Source organism: Panthera pardus, unplaced genomic scaffold, assembly GCF_024362965.1.
Source record: "Panthera pardus isolate Hobbes unplaced genomic scaffold, ASM2436296v1 HiC_scaffold_1, whole genome shotgun sequence".
Lineage (NCBI taxonomy): Eukaryota > Metazoa > Chordata > Mammalia > Carnivora > Felidae > Panthera > Panthera pardus.
In genome coordinates, this window is record NW_026526654.1 from 21,367,240 (window position 1) to 21,389,224 (window position 21,985).

General features: G+C 42.2%; 1 protein-coding gene across 23 annotated transcripts in view; it reads left to right on the forward strand.

Annotated features, from left to right (window-relative positions):
• The window catches only part of DOCK9 (dedicator of cytokinesis 9), a 289,055-nt gene that overhangs the window by 208,837 nt on the left and 58,233 nt on the right, over nucleotides 1-21,985 (forward strand). For all 23 annotated transcript variants that reach the window (XR_008418584.1, XR_008418573.1, XM_053892064.1 and 20 more), the window contains exons 28-35: nucleotides 4,747-4,893; nucleotides 5,296-5,379; nucleotides 6,045-6,156; nucleotides 9,058-9,236; nucleotides 9,480-9,593; nucleotides 11,481-11,601; nucleotides 17,312-17,445; nucleotides 19,470-19,584. Coding sequence is in view for 21 of the 23 variants with exons in the window: in XM_053892064.1 (XP_053748039.1) it covers nucleotides 4,747-4,893; nucleotides 5,296-5,379; nucleotides 6,045-6,156; nucleotides 9,058-9,236; nucleotides 9,480-9,593; nucleotides 11,481-11,601; nucleotides 17,312-17,445; nucleotides 19,470-19,584 (1,006 nt within the window). In the remaining 2 variants the exon portion in view is untranslated. The remainder of the gene's footprint in view (nucleotides 1-4,746; nucleotides 4,894-5,295; nucleotides 5,380-6,044; nucleotides 6,157-9,057; nucleotides 9,237-9,479; nucleotides 9,594-11,480; nucleotides 11,602-17,311; nucleotides 17,446-19,469; nucleotides 19,585-21,985) is intronic.

Consider the following 21,985-nt stretch of genomic DNA (forward strand, 5'->3'; position numbering starts at 1 on the left):
ACAATTAGCAGTTTTCAAGGAGAATATAAAACAGACCTCATCAAGGCCCACTAAGGAGTTCCCAACTCTGAACCCCACTCTGCCTCTGTGCTCGACACATTTTAGGTGATTTCTTTTCTATCACTTATATTTAACAGCTATAATTTCAGCAGACTCTTTTTGAATTTCCTCTCCTCCCACATTGAATCAAGCCAAATTGCTAGCATTCCACAGGTGTACTTCAAGGAAGTTGGAAAATGTGGCATAGGATAGGATGAGTATATCACCTTAGTTAGGTGTTTAGCCTTCAGCCAGTTTTTTTCTGGCCTAATTGAGCAAGGAAAGAGTGTTTACTTGAAACGTAGGCAAAGAATGGGATGGTTCCTGTTTTAGATGGGCTGCCTGGACTTCCCCTCAACTATATTTGTAAACACTGTGAACACATGATGGCAGAATGTACAGAATGTCAGTATCCATACTTATGTACATGAGCACGTGTTTGGAATAGTTGTTTGCTGTGTACAGAGCACTGAGGAGGTCTGCAGGTGGTGTAGATGGTGCATCGTCAGCCTTGAAGTTGATGTACTCCTGGGAGAAAGAAGACATTCAGCCGGGAACCGTTAGAGCACAGGGAAGAAGGTGTATGTGTGAGCTCCAAAATGCTAGATCACTGTAGAGATAGAGGCTTCTCCTGGGCCTATTAGGATGCCACATTTAGGGAGAAGAGAATGAACATGAGGCAGAAGAAAGAGCTGATGCCCAGGTAAGGCCAGGAAAACGAAGTTTATTAGCTAATAGTCTTTTTTAGTACATCTCATTGAACCATAATGTAGCCTGTAGAAAAGAGTTCTCTAACCCCTAGGAAGTAGATGAACACAGTAAGGAGAAGAGAACCAAACATTTGAATACCGGTGTGACCCCCTTGTACATGAAGCAGTGATTTGGGCGGCAGCCACTGTCGGAGCCCAGACAGGACATGTAGGACGCGGTGGATCCTGTCGCTGGTGTCTGCAGACGTGGCTACTAGCGGTGGGGCTCACAGGGTCCTTCGCAGCACGGCCGAATGTGGCTCATCAAGAAGATCCCACTCAGGCTGGGGGCCGGGGTGGCAGGAGCTGAGCAGCCAACAGGATGGCACAGAGGTGTCAGGCCCACAGCAGGGTTGGGAGGCACAGGACCCAGCATGTCTGCCGGAGGAGGCTGATCTGGTGTGGACAGCTCCTGGGCAGGCAGACCCCACACTGGCAGCAGGTGTCAGAGGAGCAGATGGGGGGTGGCTGGGCCGCTGGGGACACTGCAGCAGCGCTGAGAGGAGATCCCACAGCAGGACAAGGTCAGGAGTTGGGGTTTTGTTTGGTCTAGAAGTCTCTTAGTGTCTCAGCGTCCTCTCATCCGAGCTGGCGCTTGAATACCCACCACCCTGGACAGCAGCCCATTATCCTAGATCATTTTCTTCCATTTCAGTGTAGAGTAATCTCTGTAAAAACATCTAATTGCTTTGGTCTTTATCACCTGTTGATGTGTCTTTCCTCACTGTTTTGTTGGCAAATTAGGACTCTTGACAATAGCTGTTTGTCACTGCAAGGAGAGCTCCATTTCAGTCTGCAGAGGCACTGAGTTGACCTCTTATCACCGAGCAGCATTGTTGGTTGGTTGGTATGTTAATCATCCACCATTCATCACCACATTTTCTTTCTTTTTCATAAAAACCTCTTATTGTAGAAATTTTTAAGTAAACATAAAAAGGGAAGAGAATAGTTTGCTGAATCTCATGTCTGAAGCTGTCACTCCCCTTCAACAGTTATATATCCACTTCCACACTTTTTTTAGAGTATTTTAAAAGCAATTACCAAATATTTTATCATTTATTTTTTTAAGATTATTTATTTATTTTTGAGAGAGAATGAGCAGGGAAGGGACAGAGAGAGAGAGAGAGAGAGAGAGAGAACCCCAAGCAGGCTCCAAGCTGTCAGTGAGCAGCCCCACCTGGGGTTCCATCCCACGAACCATGAGATCATGACCTGAACCGAAATCAAGAGTCAGACGCTTAACCAACTGAGCCACCCAGTTGCCCCTATTTTATCATTTCATCTGTAAAAACTTGAATATGTTATCTCTAACTGATAAAGCCTTCAAAAAAGATGTAAGCACTGTACCATTATGACACTCAACAAAGTCAGCGACATTTCTTCATTATCATCTGACACCCTGTCTGTATTCACTTTTCCCCAGGTGTCTCTGAAATGTCATTTTACAGTTGGCTGGTCTGAGTCAGGATCTAAACATAGTCTGCACATTGCATGTGGTTGATATGTCTCTGAAGTCTCCTGGATTTTCAAACTGTTCCTTGTCATTTGTTTGCTTTTTAATGCAGTGTTTTTGTTGAAGAAAGTGGGCCATTTGTCCTGCAGAATTTCCCACACTATAACCTCACAGTGTTATGTGACATGGGCCTTTGTCCCCTGTGGTTCCTGTAAACTTGTAGTGATGTTGAGGCTCAATTCAATTTAGGTTTGATTTGCTCTTTAGCAAGGATACCTCATAATTGGTGCTACTGCATCACATCGGGGGGCATTCAGTGTCTGGTTGTCCCATTCTGAGTTTTGATAACAGTGACTAATAGGTTAAGAGGTGCCCATACATTATTGAGTTCCCTGTCCACTTTTAATTGTTTAAGCAGCCATTGACTGAGACGCGTTATGAAGGCCTCAGCGATTTCTTGAGAGACCTTTTTTCAGGAGTAGGCAGCTTGGGTGTCAGGCAGTCAGGCCTGGTGGCTCGAGTTGGCCTGGCTTGGAGTCCAGGAAGCTGATCATCTACTGAGGCTGACACCTCAGGATATAGAGTTATTGGCTGTACCTATGGAAGAAAATCCCTTTGGAATTTCTAATTTTACTGTTCTGTTTTGGAAGGAAAGTAAACTTTAAATACTTACTATTATTACTTGATCCTTCCCTCACTGGATTCTTGAGTTTAAAGAAGTTTACAAAGATTGTCTTATTATTGGTTTGAGAATTAAGATTATTATAAAGCTATTGATATTTCAAAATTCACAATAGATTCTGGGATTTAATGCATAAAATAATGCGTGCTTTCATGTCAGAAATACCTAAATTTCTAGTTTTAGAAAATACTGTTTCTTTGGTTTGGCTGCTGCAGAAAACCACAAAATAATGGCTTAAGTAAGACAAAAGTTTCATTTTTCTCTTTTGGAAATTTATTAGCCAGTAGGCAGCTCTGAGAGTGGGGGAGATTGTCCCCCCAAGGTCGTTCAGGGACTCAAGCTCCTGTCCAATTATCCAGCCCAGGTGTTAACCTCATCTGCATGGTTGAAGCGCTGGCCCTCATTCCAGACAGTGGTAAAGAAGAAGACTTGGAAGGCAAGCAACCCCTTTTATGGACATGGCTGAGAAAGCACACAGTCTTTCTCTTACAGCCCATTGGCCAGAACTCAGTCACATGGCCCTTCTCTGGCCTCAAGTTAGGCTGGGAAATGTAGTCGCTAGCTGGGCAGCAGCATGCTGGAGGGGTTCCTCCATTAAGAGGGAGAAGGAAAGGAGGGATACTGGAGTTCAGGTAGTACTTACTGAGTCTCTCTAAGCTTAATTTTCTCATTTGTAAAATGGGGATGAAAATACACCCCAGTTGTGACTTTTAGAATCACACGCATGAGTGGATAAATGTCATGGAACATCTAATTCAGTCCCTTCACATTTCAGGCTCTTAGTAAATTGTTCCATTTATTGGGCACGTGGGTGGGGAACCAAAGCATCAAAGAGCGGAAAGAACACAGGCCTTGGACTCATGGTAGATCTGGGTTTGAATCTTTGTTACTTGTTAGTTGTGTGACTAAAGACTCATTTAGTCTTTAGACTAACCCTCATCTGTAAAATGAGGGTTAAAACTTACAAGAATTGAATGATAAAGCACATAAAAATATGTACTAGCGTGATGCCTGATGGGTAGAAGGTACACAGTCCGTGATAGGTAGTTGCTGAGATCTGTGTATAATTTTGTAGGTAAGCATTCCTGATGGGGAAGAATTGTTATGTAAAGTTATTTTGAAGAGGACTGTTTCTTTTTCTTTTTCAATATTTATTTATTATTTTGAGAGAGTGAGAGAGAATTCATGAGTGTGCACACAAGCAGGGGAAGGGCAGAGAGAGAGGGAGAGAGAGAATCTCAAGCAGGCTCCTCACTGTCAGTACAGAGCCTGACTTGGAGCTCGATCTCTCGAATCATGAGATCATGACCTGAGCAGAAATCAAGGGTCAGATGCTTAACAGACTGAGCCACCCAGGTGCCCCTGAAAAGGACTGTTTCTAAGCAGAGTCAGCTGTTGACATGCAGTCTCTGATCTGTTTATTTTCAGTTTGAATACTTGAAGCTTAAACCTGAGCCATTATTTTCTAAAGAGATCTCTGAGAGGTATAGGTATTCGAGCCACCAAAAGTACTCAGTAAAAACGCAGCTCTGATGAGAATTTCTGGGAGTAGAGGCACATCTCCACATTTTTAGAAGTACCTCCAAGGGGATCTTCATCACCCCAAAGTTTAGGATCTCCAGTCTAATCCACAGTGCTTTATGAAGTATTAGAATACCTGTATACAGTATTTTGAGAGAAGAAAGAATAATTTCTCTTATCTAATTTTAGATAAAGAAGATTTGAGCTCTGGGTTTTTTAAAATGGACTCAGGAATGAGATTTTTTTTCCCCAGAGGGTTGCAACTTTAGAAATAATTAGTGTTTGCTCTAAATTCTTTTTAGTTATTGCGAAACCAGAGATTCCCCGCATCTTATCACCATGCTGTGGAAACTGTTGTGAATATGCTGACGCCACACATCACTCAGAAGTTTCGAGATAACCCAGAGGCATCTAAACATGCAAACCACAGTCTTGCTGTGTTCATCAAGGTGAGGGCAGAAGGGCACAGGGCGTCAAGTGGCTAAAATGTTCATTCTAGCAGTGACCAATATATGGTAGGTGCTCAGTAGATGTCAATGGTATGTTTTTATGCTAAAGGATAAACTTATTAACAGTAAATGCTGATTTCAACCCAACTTTTTTTTTTTAGAGAGAGTAACAGAGAGCAAGCAGGGGAGGGGCAGAGAGAGAGGGAGAGAGAGAGAATCCTAAGCAGGCTCCATGCTCAGCACAGAGCCCAGCTTGGGGCTCCGATCTCATGACCTGAGCTGAAATCAAGATTCAGACACTCAACCCACTGAGCCACCCAGGCGCCCCTCAACCCAACTTAAAAAAAAAAAAAAAAAAGTTGGTGCCTAAATACTTACCTTTCTGGGATGTTTTCTCCACAGAGATGTTTCACCTTCATGGACAGGGGCTTCGTCTTTAAACAGATCAACAACTACATCAGCTGCTTTGCTCCTGGAGACCCGAAGGTAGCTTGTGTGTTACAGGCTGCTCTTACAGACATCCAGAAACCCACCTGTTTCTCTGGGCTCACATGGCAATTTTCTTTCAGTCCCGCCAGAGGCACTATTGTCCCCTCTTTTGGAGTTACTATCTAGTACTAACTAGTACTTGTATTAATGTGTGGGGTGTTAGGAATACAGTAATTCTGAATATAAAATACATATACTTCTTGATTTTCTCATAAATATCCAAGATGACTTCTCCACTGCAAAATTAAAAGTATAAGGGTTGGAAATCATAGTTTACTTAACAAGGTAATGGAAGTAAGCACATAGACTTTGTCTAGAATTATCTGTCTCTTCCCTAGTGTGTCTATTTTAAAGCTCTGCCTTACTCATTTTTTAATGGTGTTAAGTCTGTGTCTATAATTATAAGCTGCCTGAAATCCTTTTTGAAGTAGGAGAAGCATAAAGAATAAATGTCCTAAGAGTCAGTTGAGGACATTGTTTAATGAAATACATTCCCAGTTTTCAAACAAATCCCTACAGCCGTTCTAAAATCTGTAACATAGCATAGAACATGCGGTTTTAAGAGGGTCATGAAGCTAAAGACTGGGTGTATGATTTCTAACAGGTTTTTAGGGTGCTGTGTATTCGGTGAGGTATTTATCTTTGACCATTGTTTCCTGCAGACTCTCTTTGAATACAAGTTTGAATTTCTCCGTGTGGTGTGCAATCACGAACACTATATACCTTTGAATCTCCCCATGCCATTCGGAAAAGGCAGGATCCAAAGATACCAAGGTAATCTATCTCTACATACATTAATCTGAGTCTTTTCACAAAAAGAGCCATTCATTTTTAGTAAGAAAAGAGAATGGACTCAAATGTGACCTTGGAATTTTCTAATTTTTTTTTATTGATGAGTTCATTTTTTCTTGTTAAATTTCCATTAAAAAAAAAAAAAACTATTGGTAAAGTGTTGTGTGGGAACTTACTCGCCAGCAAACTTACTAGACTGCAGGTCATGTCAGTGAGGCCCTATTTCGCTGAAAAATTCCTTTGCTTAAATAAAAATCCATTTTACTTAACTGTAGTTTATTTTTTGATTTGTTTCACTTTTCCTTTTTTCTTATGAATTAGCTTTTCTTTCACCAACTGTGGAGTCAAATGACACTCCTGTAGGTAGGTGTGGGTGTGACCGCTTGCTTTCTTGCATTTTCCTCCTTCAAAAGAAAGAGAATGCAAGTCATTGCCGAGATGCTTACGTATGCTCTCCATTTCGGCGGTTCCCATATGCTATTTGGATTAGTTCTCAAATTCACGATAAACCAGTGGATTTACTCTCACTGCAGCTAAGATATTGCTGTAACACCCCCGGGGTGGGCATCTGGGTTTTTGCTCCTGGGGTCCGTAGGTCCTCTAGGATACCTCTTTAAGAAGTCATACAAACAAAAAGCCCTGCTTTACTCCAGAAATGTCCTGTTCCGCCATTTTCATAGTCCTTGTCCTTAGTGGTGGCAGGGACCTGAATCAGGAGCCACACGGCTTGTCACATGCGTTTTACGTTTGCATGTTGAGTCTTTAACTGTCGTGTATCTTCTTAAAGTTTGAAGAGAGGAAACTCATCGAGATTTCTTTGTCTTCACTAAGCCAAACGAAAATAATTAGTCTGTCAAGTCTGTCAAGTGGTATTACTGAGTTTAGTGTCTTGTGTGTGCTGGGGATGACTTATGCTAAAAGGGAGAAAAAGCAGAAGGATGTCCCCAAACTATTAATGACACCTAAATCAACGGCCTTGGGAACTCAGAAACACACAAAAGCATTCGTTCGGACACATAAATGTCTTTCCCCAAGACAGACTTGGACTGCCTTTTAAGGAGCAAGCAGGGGGATCGGGGCCCTGGTGTGGGCATTCATGCATTCAACAAATATTTAGCTGGCACCAAGTGTGGCTAGGGTACCCATGACTTTGGGATGCAGTCATGGACTAGGGGGATGAAAATGCCTGGGTGTTTTACCGAAGTGAAATATGTGGCATGTTAGTGATGAGCGCTAAGGAGAGAAAACTAAACCAAGGAGGGGGGGAGGGTATGAAATGGGCAGGGGGCATCTGAGAGAGGGTGACCAGGAAAAGCCTCACTGCGAAGGTGACTTTGGGGTGATAATTGGCAGAAAGCTGGGTGAGGCGGGGGTGAGCATCCTGGGTCAAGGGTCAGGTGCCCAGCAGACTCAGACAAGCTCTTAGTAGATTGAGCTTAAAACAGTCGTAAACAGTGGACATGATTATTCTGGAAAGATGTATACTTTTTCCCTGGCCTTCTGCATAGGACTTGGGTCGGTATTTTGGATAGGTTTACAAGTAACTAATATGGAATCAAAGTCAAAGAAGGGGTCTATAGATTTTCCTCTAATAATGGATTCAATATAAGAATTGAGATTCTAACTACAGCTTACTGAAAGGTGTATTTCAACTTGAGAGTGATATGTAGCCGCTTTTTAAAAATTTTTTTTTATTTTAATGTTTATTTTTAAGAGAGAGAGACAGAGTGAGCAGGGGAGGGGCAGAAAGAGAGGGAGACACAGAATCTGAAGCAGGCTCCAGGCTCTGAGCTGTCAACACAGAGCCCGATGCGGGGCTCGAATTCACAGACTGTGAGATCATGACCTGAGCCGAAGTCGGCCACCCAACCGACTGAGCCCCCAGGTGCCCCTGAGTTGCTTTTATTTACCCTCCTTCAGTAGATTTCACATTTCCTCCTATTTGTTCTCCATAAGAGATACCAGTTTTATCACTTACCTTGCTGATGAGTTACTAGTTTAGCTTGGTGCTTTGTGTATTTCAGTTTTAGTTTATATTAGTTTTTTAAACTTACTTATAGAGGTGTAGAAGTACTGAGTAAATTTTTAAAAATTCTATGTTAAGGAAGTTCTTCATTCAGTTATAGCAGAATAAATAGGTTATATGCTAACATGTTCTTTTTAAACACATTGGGTTTTAATGAGAGCATATAGGGTTTAATGACCGGAAAATGGGTTGATGAACTCAAGTAGTAAAGAACAAATATTTTAATAGACTATGTGTATTTATTCTTTCTTTAGTGACATGTTTGTTAGGTACAAATTACTTCTCCATAATGTCAGTTAGACAATAACTTTATTTTCTATTTCACATCGATAACCAAATTTCATTTGTAGTATAACATGTTGTGTATTCCAAAAATTAGTACTAAAACTATTCACTAACATAATATTTATGCAAGATGTAACATCTTCTAAAATCAAAGTCCAGTACAATTATCTGTATTTAAATTTTGTTTAAGAGTTTGATGTGATAACTAGAGCAGTATGTTTTTTTTAAAGTTAATTTATCTTTGAGAGGGAGGGAGAGACAGAGGGCAAGTAGGGGAGGGACAGAGAGAGAGGGAGATAGAGAATACGAAACAGTCTCCTGACTCTGAGCTATCAGCACAGAGACCGACCGGGGCTCGATCTCACAAACTGTGAGATCATGACCTGAGCCACCCAGGAGCCCCAGGAATTAGAGCAGTATTTTAGATAATCAACCTTTTCCCAAGTGAAGTTAAGTTTAATCATCTGTTGACACACAGGGTGGGCTAAATGCAGAGGGTGGGTTTGGCTTCTGTTTTATTCAAAGTGCATTATAGCCTCTGGAACTAAAGCAGTTTCTGTCCCTCATTTCAGATCTCCAGCTTGACTACTCATTAACAGACGAGTTCTGTAGAAACCACTTCTTGGTGGGGCTGTTGCTGAGGGAGGTGGGGACCGCCCTCCAAGAGTTTAGGGAGGTCCGACTGATTGCCATCAGCGTGCTCAAGAACCTGCTGATAAAGCATTCTTTTGATGACAGATATGCTTCGAGGGTGAGTGGACCCCAGTGGAAGGAAATATGGATTGGTAAATGTCCTTCATTTTAAGTATTACAGAGAAAGTAACCAATTAGAAAATTAGCGGTAACCTCACTAAGACCCTTCGCTGTTTACACAGTAAAATCTAATAGTCTTCATAGCAAGGATCTGAATACAGGAGGTGGCCAGTGCCAGCTTGGTCCATCGTGAAATTCTCAGAGCCTTGGGGTAAACTTGTACTGTGTGCCTTTGTTTCAGAGCCATCAAGCAAGGATAGCCACTCTCTACCTGCCTCTGTTTGGTCTGCTAATCGAGAACGTGCAGCGGATCAACGTGAGGGATGTGTCACCCTTCCCCGTGAACCCCGGCAGTGTACGTAAGCACATACATCTAGGTACAGTCTGCATTCATCCCTGTGGCTGCCCTAACCAAGTCACACGAACTGGGTGGCCAAAAACAACAGAATTTCATTCTTTCACAGTCAGGAGGCCAGAAGTCTGAAATCAAGGTATCCGCAGGATTGGTCCCTTCTGGAGGCTCCGTGTGAAACGTCTGTTCCATGCCTCTCTCACAGCTTCTGGTGGTTGCCCCAAATCCTTGCGTTCTTTGGCTTATGGCCACGTTGTTACAGTCTCAGCCTCTGCCTTCGCAGGGCCTCCCCGCTGGCGTGTATCTGGGTCTCTGATGTCCTCTTCTTTTCTCATAAGAACACAGTGATTGGATGTAGGCCTCCTAATCCAGGATGACTTCATTTTACCTTCCATCGTCATCACATCTACAAATAAGGTCACATTCCGAGGTTCTGGGCGGGTATGAACTTGCAGGGGACACATCCATTCTTTTTTTTTTTTTCTCCTCCACCCAAACCATAATAGTCCATAGTACTCTTGTTTAATTGCATTTCTGGCTAAGATGGAGCCAGTCTATTAACCTTCAACTGTTAGGTTGAAAATCATTATTCAAACCATGCTTTCCTGCTGGACCATATCTTGTAAGATATAAGGACCTTCACTGTGTATTCAACAAAAATTTATGGGTAGAGGAGGTTAAAAGAAAAAAGCATAGTTCTAACCTGTGTACTATGAGAGCTCAGTGCTAGTAGCCCTAATTCTGATGGTAACATGCTAACAAGTCGTGGAAAAGCCACGTCTTGGGGCTAGAGTTTCTCAGTGTCTGTAAAACTAGAAAGTCAGACTAGATGTTAGGGAGGCCAACCTGAGTGATACAAGGCCCCACCTCCAAGAACAGGCATCTTAATTTATATTATCCTCATGCAGTCATTGGAAGATGTATTGGAAATTAAGTTGATTGAAGGATGATCCCAGAGATGATCTCAAAATGTTTGGGTTGGGGACTGTCTACCATTCATTTGCACACATACTACCAGTGCAGCGATCTTCTTTTCGCTTTTATTCTGGACCCGTGAACTGGCTCAGGTGTTAGTCTTGCCACTTTGTGATTATGGCATACCCTGGGGGAATTGTCGTGTGTGTTTCTGTCCCTTTCCCCCCCCCACTGCTGCACCGTCCCATTTTTTATACTGTCTGTCCTCTTCTGGACACATCTCCTAAATCAAGGCATGCTGAGATACCCCGTATGTGTAGAATGGGTTCTGTAGTTCCAAAGGGCACTGTCCTTAAATAAAATGCCCCGCACTAATCTCACGCTGTATGTACAACATTGTATTCACACGTGCATCCTCTGAACCTGTCTGCTTTTCTGATCTGGATAAGTCACTCAGGGTATAATGCTATCTCTCTGTACTGCTTCAAACCTGAGAAAATCAGTAAAATCCCTTTTATCACATGACTTCAAAATTAACATAATTCGTCCACTGACTGGGAGTTCACACGAAGCTGCAAGCTTGCAGAGCTTTCCAGTGCTGCTCATTTGGGAGGATTTCCCATGTTCCAGTTAGAAGGGGCATGTGAGGCTTTTTTCCCTGAGGAAGTAACATTCCACAACAATCTAAAGAAATGCTGGGCATCAGAGGTCTGGAAAGGGAACGTGCTAGACATTTGGGGGAAACAAATAGTGACTTTATGGGCCGAGGCTGCGCTGTCCCCAGTTTCGTGCCTGGTCTGCTGCCTCTGCCAACCTCCTCCCTCCGCTGCACGCCGGTGCACCTGCTTCTCCCACGCAGCGTGTCCGTCTCGGCCACGTGTCCCCTGCTGGCATGTGCCTTCACACTTCCAAGAGCAGCCAACGACTCTTCTAACGTCGTCTTCAACTATTTCTTTTCCCTCTCCCCTTGGGCAGACTCTGAAGGAGGAATCGCTTCCGCTGCCAGCTGCGAACCCGCTGGTGACTCCACAGAAGCCTGGGATCGCTCTGGACAACAGCCTGCACAAGGACCTGTTCGGCGCCATCTCTGGCATCGGTAACGTTTCGTGCTCTGTTTGCTTCTCCCTGGTCTCATTCTGAAAGCGCCTTCATCCTGCAGTGTGGGAGCCACTCCAACTTTCAAATTAGAACCTTAAAGTCTGAGTTTCTCCCTTGAATGTTCTTCTTCTGGTTTTAATATTTAATGAATGAAACCCCTCAACTCTACACTGAAATACAGACCCTCCAAATTCTCCTGCACTGCAGATTCAGTATACTTAATCACATATCTGTGCTGTTTGCTTTTTGTTTTTGTTAATGCTTAAGTTATCATTTAAAACTTTCAGGGGCACCTGGGTGGCTCAGTCAGTTAAGGATCCGACTCTTGGTATTTGGCTCAGGTCATGATCTCCTGGTTTTGTGGGTTCGAGCCCCGTATGGGGCTCTGTTCTGGCAGCACTGGAGCCTGCTTGGGATTTTCTCTTTCTCTTTCTCTCTGCTGCCTACCCGCCCCCCCCCCCACCCCAACTCCCACTGTCTCTGTCTCAAAAAAAACCCCAAAAAACAAAAACTTAAAACTTTCAAATTGGATTATGTTTCTAGAAAAGGAGGATCTTTGCAGATTTTGGGGGGGGTGGTGGTGCTGTGGGTAGGATTTATTTGTGGTGATAGTGATTTTGATGAACTATGATAGAATAATTACTGAGGAGATAGTGGTCTCTGGTGAGAATGCAGTTCTAAAATCAGTTTTCTAAAATCGTTTCTAGAAGATTATTTTCTCTCTGACATATTGTAAGAGCCATTCCCATGGAGAAGAAAGCAGCTGGGATAGATCGAGATTCAAACTGAGTAGTTCTGTGTAAGAAAATACCTGAGAAATGTACTTATTTTTTTTATTTATTCATTGTATACGTTGTTTTCTTTTTTATATATAGTTTTTTTTAATTTTATTATTTTTTTTTATAATTTACATCCAAATTAGCATATAGTGCAACAGTGATTTCAGGAGTAGATTCCTTCGTGCCCCTTACCCATTCAGCCCATCCCCCCTCCCACAACCCCTCCAGTAATCCTCAGTTTGTTCTCCATATATATAAGTCTCTTATGTTTTGTCCCCCTCCCTGTTTTTATATTATTTTTGCTTCCCCTCCCTTATGTTCTTCTGTTTTATCCCTGAGAAATGTACTTATTAAAACTCTGACTAACTGAGCACCTGCACCAGCCCCTTCCTAAAGATAATGTTACGAAACATAGATGTGTCTTCGTACCATTGTCACGGATAATCACTTTATTCCGTCTTCATTTCTCTCTTTCACTATGCTTTGAATAAATAAAGCATCCTGCCGTGACCAGTACTGGGAACACCCAGGAAAGGAATTAACTCACAGGACAGAATAAAGGGCAGTCCTCTCAGCAAATTAATTTTCAGGAGTGTAGTTCATTCTAAATTTATGTCTTTACCTTTTGTGTTGCTCTTTTTTTTAAAAAAAAAAAAAGTTTATTTATTTTGAGAGAGAGAGAGAAGGGGAGGGGCAGAGAGAGAGGGAGAGAGAGAATCCGAGCAGGCCCGGTGCTGTCAGCGCAGAGCCCGACTCGGGGCTCAATCCCGTGAACCTCGAGATCATGACCTGAGCTGAAATCAAGAGTCATTCAACTGACTGAGCCACCCAGGTGCCCTTGTGTTTGATGTGAAGATGCTGTTTCATGTAGATGATGAAACTGAGCAGAACATAAAGTCAGAAACCCCACACCATGCCCAGATTTATCCTACAGTACCCAACCCTTAATCTTATTTATGCTTATGTATGTATTTTTAATTTTTTAATGTTTATTTTATTTTTGAGACAGAGACACAGAGAGCGAGCAGGGGAGGGGCAGAGAGAGAGAGGGAGACACAGAATCTGAAGCAGGCTCCAGGCTCTGAGCTGTCAGCACAGAGTCCAACGTGGGGCTCGAACTCACAAACTGTAAGATCATGACCTGAGCTGACGTCAGGCGTTTAACCGACTGAGCCACTCAGGCGCCCTATATTTTTCATAGTTATAGTTGTCTCATTAGGTGTCATAAAGATTAAATGAGTTAATTCATGCAGAATGCTCAGATTAGAGACTGGCATGTGATGTTTGCACTTGCCTCGCTCCTGGGGCCTTCACTCTGTCTTCTTCGCCCTGTTCTGCCCACATACCCAGCCACTGCTTCAGGAGCGGGAAAGGGTCTTTCCTGGGAAGATTTGGTCTGCAAGAGTTCACAGCACTGGCTTTAAAGTCACACAGAGGCGGTTTTGAATCCATACTCTGTCATGTACTAATTGCCCTGGGCACTGTGTCTCTCCTCTTCACCATCAGTGTCCACATCAACAGAGTCGCGGCGAGGGGTGGGAAGCTCATAGATGTGCACAGTGCTCAGCATGGTGACACTCGGTGTTGTCATCTGCCTGCATTATAACAAACACATTTCTTCAATGTCATGCACGCTTTGGGATATACTCTCAGTAGCCAGTTTCAGGACTCTTAGGGCCCAGGAATGTGTTGAAATCTTACCTCCTTGACCAGTACTCTCTAGGATTCAAGACTTTATGGAAATGACCAAACTCGAATGAAGTGACGCTTTGACTCTGCATTTATTCTCCAATTCCGCATTCACCTTGTTAGGGTGTGGGATGCCTTGAGAATGTAAAAATGAGCCATTGGGTATCATTAGCAAGACTCAAATGGCATTAATGACCCTCAGTTGCTCTGTGTTCATGATGAAGTTGTGAAAAGTATTTGAGACTAATTTAATCCCTTTCTCTTTCTTAAATTTAAAGATCTGAATCCACTTTTCATAGCAATTCACCATAACAGACTTACTTATACTCAAGCTTCATGTCTATTACCCCCATCTTTAAATACTTAAATCTTTGTTCCTTATAGGAATGCCTTCCAGAAAAGCCCCCACCTTTGAACTGAGTTTGCTAATTGTTTTCTGGTAGCTTGAGCAACTCTTCTTTTATTCTTCAAGGAGTTTCCAGTTAACTTTAGTCCTAGTACCTATCCTTTGAGAGCAGACTTTCTCCTTACATCTCTATTTAGTAGAAATCCTTGAGAAAGCACCTTCCGCAGTTGTTTTTAAATGCCTTTGGAATGTGGTGCGTGAAGATTTCTAGAACGGATTCATTGCCTGGATGAAAACTGCTCTGAGATTACATTTGCTTTAAATGGTACACATTCTCTGGGTGCCTGGGTGGCTCAGTCAGTTGAGCATCTGACCTGATTTTGGCTCAGGTCATGATCTCATGGTTGTGCGATCAAGTCCCTTGTCAGATTCTGCACTGGGCGTGTAGTCTGCTTGAGATTCTGTCTCTCCCTTTGCCCCTCCCCCACTTGCACACTCTCTAAAAAAATTAAAATTTTAAAAATAAAATAAAAGACACGCCTCTTAGACTCAGGGTTTCTTTTTCCATCTACTCAGTGTTTTGCACTGGGCTGTCTGTACAAAGAAGACAGAGGTGAATTAAACTTTCCATTTCACTTACATGTTGTTTAAGATTTTTAAAGGTTATGCACTGGACTGAGATATTAAACACACACACATGCACACACACACACACACACACACACGCACACACACACACAATGGGAACATAGTTCTACTAAGCATGCTGATTTTGATTTATTGCATTTCCATCTGTTTGCCTTAGATTAGGACTCCGTTTCTGGAACTGATCCTAAAACTCTGGGAATTTAGAGTCTAATTTTGCTTTACTGAGGACCTCTTTCTCATGATCATTATGTTCTACATTAAATATGAAGCCTGGTTATATTAGGAGGACTATAATTAAAATTCAGTCATAATGTGTGTTTTATCTCTAAGTATAGAAAAAGGCTCTAGATTTTTCATAGATTTTTGCCTTTTCCCCATGACAGTCAATCACACAGCTTCTGCTCTGGGATGGGGCAGCGGGGGGCCAATGGTTTACATATTCCAGCCATCACTTGCATGTTCCAATTCCCCTGGCTCTTTTCTTAATTTTAATATGCTGAGTCAGTTTCAGGGATGGCCATAGTGTCAGGTGAAGGGCGGGATTAACTTAGAAGCAGCTCATTCGGCAGCTCATTTGCATCTGGAAATCTGAAAACCCCGGCCTGTTCCTAGCGTTAGGGAACGGCATCTTCAGCCTGGGTGTGGGAGGCTGTGCTCGCTCATGCAGTGTGCACAACCAGCCAGGCCGTTTGGGTTCAGCACGAATGTGGAAGTTTGACAGTCGTTTTAAATTATGTGAGTGAGGTACTTAAATCTTATCTAAGCAGGAAGTCCATCCATTACTTTTAAAAATTCCATAGTAATGAGGTGTAGGGGCTGATTTCTGCCTTCAAATGCTATTTTTTCACGGATCTCACAAATTTTACTTCTAAGTTAAATTTCATTTCTGCTCGTAACTGTTGCAGAGATTCCCAACCATTCTCAGTTTGCAGCATGCTTACCGTCACAGTGAGTTTTCTATGGAGTCCCCAGGCCAGAATGAAACACCCAGCAGTTCTGTTGATAAGGTGCTTACAGCCAAAAAAACCTAAAAAGGTGTTTTTTTTTAATGTTTATTTATTTATTTTGAGAGAGGACATGAGCTGGGAGGGGCAGAGTAAGGGAAAGAGCGAGAGTCCCAAACAGGCTCCACACTGTCAGCACCGAGTCCTGTGCAGGACTCGATCTCACAAACTGTGAGATCATGATGTGAGCCAAAACCAAGAGTCAGATGCTTAACTGACTGAGCCACTCAGGTGCCCCAAAATAACCTAATAAGTTCTCATATCTGGACAACTTAGTAGGCATTTGAAAAATACATCAATTTAAAGGAAAATCATTTTAATTTTAATAACCACACCACAGTCATTACCAATGGGATGTGTATACCTGGTAGGCACTGGCCAGCTTCTCAGCTGGAATCAGACTGCTCACCACCATCTTCACGTTCCTGGTCCACAGTGATTTTTCACCCAGTACTTGCTTTTAATCACAGCAGCCGCCAAATACCTAGCTTCACAAAGACACGACATCATCAGAAGGAATGTAGCATGATCTAACATGGAAACTACAGTTTAGCAGATGTCATGTATCACTGTGTTTTTCTTGAAAATGTAAAATATCCCCAGACACCCCTCTGAGTTTCTTAGGTCACCTTAGCACACAGTTTGAATACTGTGGTTTTATTGAATTGGTTTAGTTTTTCGATTTGATAGTTGCAGGTGGATTTGCCTTTTTAATATATATATTTTTTGAGCCTTTATCTCATTCTGAAACCGCGTATGCTCCTTTAGCCTGAAGAAATCAGAGGTGGCTTCTCACAAGCCATGGAACTGATGGTTCCGTCTGAGCGTTTCAGATGATGGTCTGGTTCTTTCTTTATTTTTTTTTAATTTTTTTTAATGTTTATTTATTTTTGAGACAGAGAGAGACACAGCATAAGCAGGGAAGGGGTAGAGAGAGAGGGAGACACAGAATGTGAAGCAGCCTCCAGACTCCTAGCTGTCAGCACAGAGCCCAATGCAGGGCTCGAACTCACGAACCGTGAGATCATGACCTGAGCCAAAGTCGGACGCTTAACTGACTGAGCCACCCAGGCGCCCCATGGTCTGGTTCTTTAAAGGTGAGGTAGTTGAATGCAGTGCTTGAGCCAGCTTCCTAACAGAAGAAACAAGGGCCATAAAAGCAATTTCCCTTAAAGTTCAGCACTTAACTTTATTTTGTTCTGTCTCACCATATCTTTGGTCTTGGCTTAAATTTCCCTTTAGCTTCTCCATATACGACGTCAACTCCAAACATCAATAGTGTGAGAAATGCTGATTCGAGAGGATCCCTCATAAGCACAGATTCGGGGAACAGCCTTCCAGAAAGGAATAGTGAGAAAAGCAATTCCCTGGATAAGGTAATTTCTTGTCATCTAACTTAAATATTTCTTAAAACTAATGGATTTAGCACAAAGTAAACCTTGCTTCGTGTTCTAGTGTTCAATAAGTGTGACTTTTTTTTTTTTTTTAAGTCCGTTAACCTGGAGTAGATGATCAGAGTATTATCTAAGGATGGAGCCCATTTCCTGAAACCCCAATTCCTGTTTCCAGGAGTTCAGATGAGGGCAGTGTTTATAGTGGAGGACCTTGAGCAAATAGTTTTGGCAGGTTGGACAGGTAGGGAGATCAAAATGCCACTCATTTAAAATGCCCATGGCCTGTGAGAGAATACCATTTATACACAGTTTTCCATACAAATGAGTATTGAGTCCAAAGCCAGCTCCAGAAAAGTTAATTCATCATATAGGTGATTCAGGGGTAAGGCTTTATTGAAAACCGTCTCACACTGGTACCCCCAACACAACGCATCCTCCTCGTATTTAACTTTTTTTTCTTGAAATAACAAGGGTCAAGCTATTTGGAAATTTGTGGGAATGAATAAAGCTTGACTTTAAACCCGGGACAATGGTAGATTGGTTTTGCCTTCGCCACCGTTTTCCTGAGTTATTTCAAGTTCTAGGCAAGCGCACCACTAAACAGGTGAACCGCTTAGGGATGTACTTCTAGCTCTCAGGCACGTGGAAAATCAGGGTTGTAACCATACCTCTACTTCTGTGGCTGGCATTGACACGATTATCCTCCAGTGCCATTCTGTAGAGACGCCAGCATTTCAGTGTGCGTCATGACATACTGACCTTCTCCCTTGACCATGACTTGCCTTCACGTGTAGAGTGAGAAGCTGCTCAGGAGGCATTCCGCTTGCATCATACGCAGTGCTGGAGAGGAGGAAGAGAGCTGCCAGTCAGCCAGGAAAAACCGGGTCACTGTGGATTTTTCCCTTCTAACGATTCCACCTTTGCCAGAGAAAACTCTGCATGCCGCTCCTTCCCTCCCACTGCAAGAAGTCCTGGGTTCTCCTCGTGGCCCTGGCGAAGTGGGTGGGCGAGACGATGCACCCGCACGACACTTTTGCCACTAACTGCACCTGTGTTTCTTCCTATAATAGAAATACTCACACGTGTGTGGTTAGTTAAGCCCATTTATCGTTATTTTTTTTCAATTGCCCCCCAATGCCTTGAATGAAAGATATTTTTAATTGATCTTTCTGCTTTGGTATTTGGCAAAAAAAATAATAATAAAATCCTGATTTCGATTGGAAATGTAACTTTGAAGATTTTAAAATCTCCTGTGTTTTTATCAGGAGATGAGATTCTTGTTCTTTTTTTTTTTTTTTTTTAACGTGAACCTGCTGTCTAGTGGCAAAACTGCTCTCACCCTGTGCCCTGTGTGTTCGGAAGTTTGCGGTGTTGGGCTAAGCTGGTGAGGGGATGATCTCATCAATTTAGGGTCTTTGGCCACACTCTGCTGAGCTGTCCCTATTTGGCCCTATTGGGTACCTGCCTATCGCTTTTCCCCAAGGGTGCCCCACGTTGTCAGCTGAATGCCAGTGACTCAGCACCAGGCTTTCGTGGCTGGTACACAGGAGCAGGATAGATTTTATTTGCTCCTTCAGCCACTGGCGTTCTCCTGAGGATATGGTTCCCAACCATATCCTGCAGTGTCTTCTGAAGTATCATTTCTGTGTCTGATCCTAGTACGCATACTTTCTGCATGAGATTGTACTTGGCATTTCAGAACTAAGCTGGTAGCCACAACTATAGTTACCCAGTTTGAAAAGTCCGCGCCTTCTGGCTTGTCTCTTAGGAAAGTATGTGAAAGGAGACGAGTCAGAGCTCCTATGCACCAGCACCTGTGTGTGTATTTGGTGAAGGTGTGCCTGTAGTTTGTTGACAAAGTAGTCATACCTTCCAATTTGTGTGATTTGACTCAGTTCTAAGAGTCTTTCTCTTTCAAGGGAGAAAAATGAACCTAGTTTTGTTTTCCCTGTAATGAAGTATAAAAAAATCACCTGTCCTTCATTTTTTTTTTTTTTTTTTTTTAGCACCAGCAAGGTGGCGCTTTGGGAAATTCTGTGGTTCGCTGTGACAAACTTGACCAGTCTGAGATTAAGAGCCTGCTGATGTGTTTCCTCTACATCTTAAAAAGCATGTCTGATGGTAGGTTAAAAGAAGGATGTCAGTTTTACTTTCTTCGTGTAGTATTTAGTTTAATTTTTAAAACTTGTAATCGCTTGAAAGGATATAAGGATTTAAAAGGCTTTTCTTCCATGTTTGAAATACATGTTAATTTACTAAATGTAGTAGAAATAAAAGTCTTAATTTGGAAAAAGATTTTTACTAATTGTTCTAGAAAGTGAGTTCTAAAATGTGCATGGGCCATTTAAAAATATTTTTTATTAAACTCAGACGTACCATCTTAAATTAAATGAGACAGAAGCAGATAAATGAGGTAGCTTTTGATTTTTTTTTTTTTTTAATTTTATTTGTCCAAACAAACGTACTGGCAACTTGCATAACTTTCTAGTCAGGCTCTTGAATTGGAATATGTAGTATTGGGGGATCTAAGCATCAATTCCATTTAGAGAGTGTGTGACATTCCTGGCTTTAACTGGAAGTGAGATGTGAGTTTTTCTTTTTCTAGTGGAAATAGTAGTATCATAGTAGATTAAGTTTTTTTTTTTTTTAAGTTTAGTTATTTATTTTTGGAGAGAGCACACATGTGCATGGGTCAAGGAAGGGCAGGGAGATGGAGAGAGAGAGAATCCTAAGAAGGCTCTGTGCTGTCAGTGGGCTTGAATTCATGAACTGTGAGATCATGACCTGGGCTCAAATCAAGAGTCGAGGGGCACCTGGGTGGCTCAGTCAGTTAAGCATCTGACTTCAGCTCCGGTCATGATCTCACAGTTTTTGAGTTCAACCTGACAGTTCAGAGCCTGGAGGCTGTGTCTCCCTCTCCTCCTGACTGAGCTGCCCAGCCACCCCAGTAGGTTAAGTTTCTGAAGGCTTTGACAACCATATTTTTTTTAATAGAATAAAGTTTTAAATATCTGTGATAGACATTTCAACTCTGGTTTTGTCATACAAGCAATCACATGAAATCATGTCATGGTACAAGGTCACATTTCTTAACTTGTTCAAAAATCTTATCCTACTTTCCCTGCAACATATCAGAAAGTTTACTGTGAAGCATATTGAGTGAGCAAAGTCTTTTGAAAACAAAATGTTGAAGGCATCTCGTGCTGCCTGTGTGTGGTGGCAGTAGGTATGGGCGTTAAACACCCAGGGGAAGACATTTCTGCCTAAAAAATAGTATTACTTTGGGGCGCATGGGTGGCTCAGTCGGTTAAGTGGCCGACTTCGGCTCAGGTCATGATCTCGCGGTCCGTGGGTTTGAGCCCCGCGTCGGGCTCTGTGCTGACAGCACAGAGCCTGGAGCCTGTTTCAGATTCTGTGTCTCCCTCTCTCTGACCCTCCCCTGTTCATGCTCTGTCTCTCCCTGTCTCAAAAATAAATAAAACGTTAAAAAAAATTTAAAAAAAAAAATAGTATTACTTTTATATCAAGCTTCCATTTCCATAGCATTAACAGCCTGACCTTAGTACTCAGATGTTAGGAACAGCATACTGTCCTTAAAGTGCTTCAGGACTGGACTGTTTTATTTTTCCATCACCTTTATTTTAAAATAGCTTTAAATAAACAACAGACAAGATTTTCCTTGAGTGATGACCAAATAGCAAAGCACTGGGCACTTACTCTGATATTTGAGCTATAAAATTGAAATTCTTCCCTTAATATCAAAAGTCCTGAACTTTACATCATGGTGGTGAGTGAATCTTATTAGCCAGCCTTGTAATTCTGTTTTTTCCTTTGCTGAAAATTTTCTTTAAAACATTTCAAGTTTCAAATAATAAATATGATATATAACCAGAACGGAACTACTTTTTAAAACTAGAGTATCCAAAATTTTGCATCCAAGTGAAAGTTTTCCTTTAAAGTCAGCACTTTGGAAGGCCATGTGCATACTTGAAAAATGCAACCGTCTCTTCAAAAACAGTTTTAGAGCATCTTTTCTAAAAAATTACCTTCAACTTATCAATTTCTTTCCTTTTATAATTTGAACGTTTGTGTGTGTCCTGTTTAAAAAATCCTCATCTACCCCCAGAGTTATGAAGATATTCTTCTACATTTTCTTTAAAAGTGGTTATTTTATTTAAACTTTCACATTGAAATCTTAGTGTCTACCTGGACTTGATTCTTGTGTATGGTATGGGGTGGGGGAGAAATTGCCTTTGGAGTATTCTGCCAGACAGACAACCACAGTCAACTGTGTAACTCTATCTATAGCTACTCTTTTCCTTATTCCACATTCAAGGAGCACCTTCTATATGTTGGGCCCTTCCCTCCTTCATAGAGGTTAGTTGTCCTCCCCCCTTTCCTTGGCCAGTAGCCTCAGCCTCAGCCAATAGCCAAAAGGAAAGGCAGCTTGGTGCCTCTTGGCTAGCCAGCCGGTTTTGTCTGATATGTGCTGGGGTTACCAAAAATGTCTGCAGGTTGACCC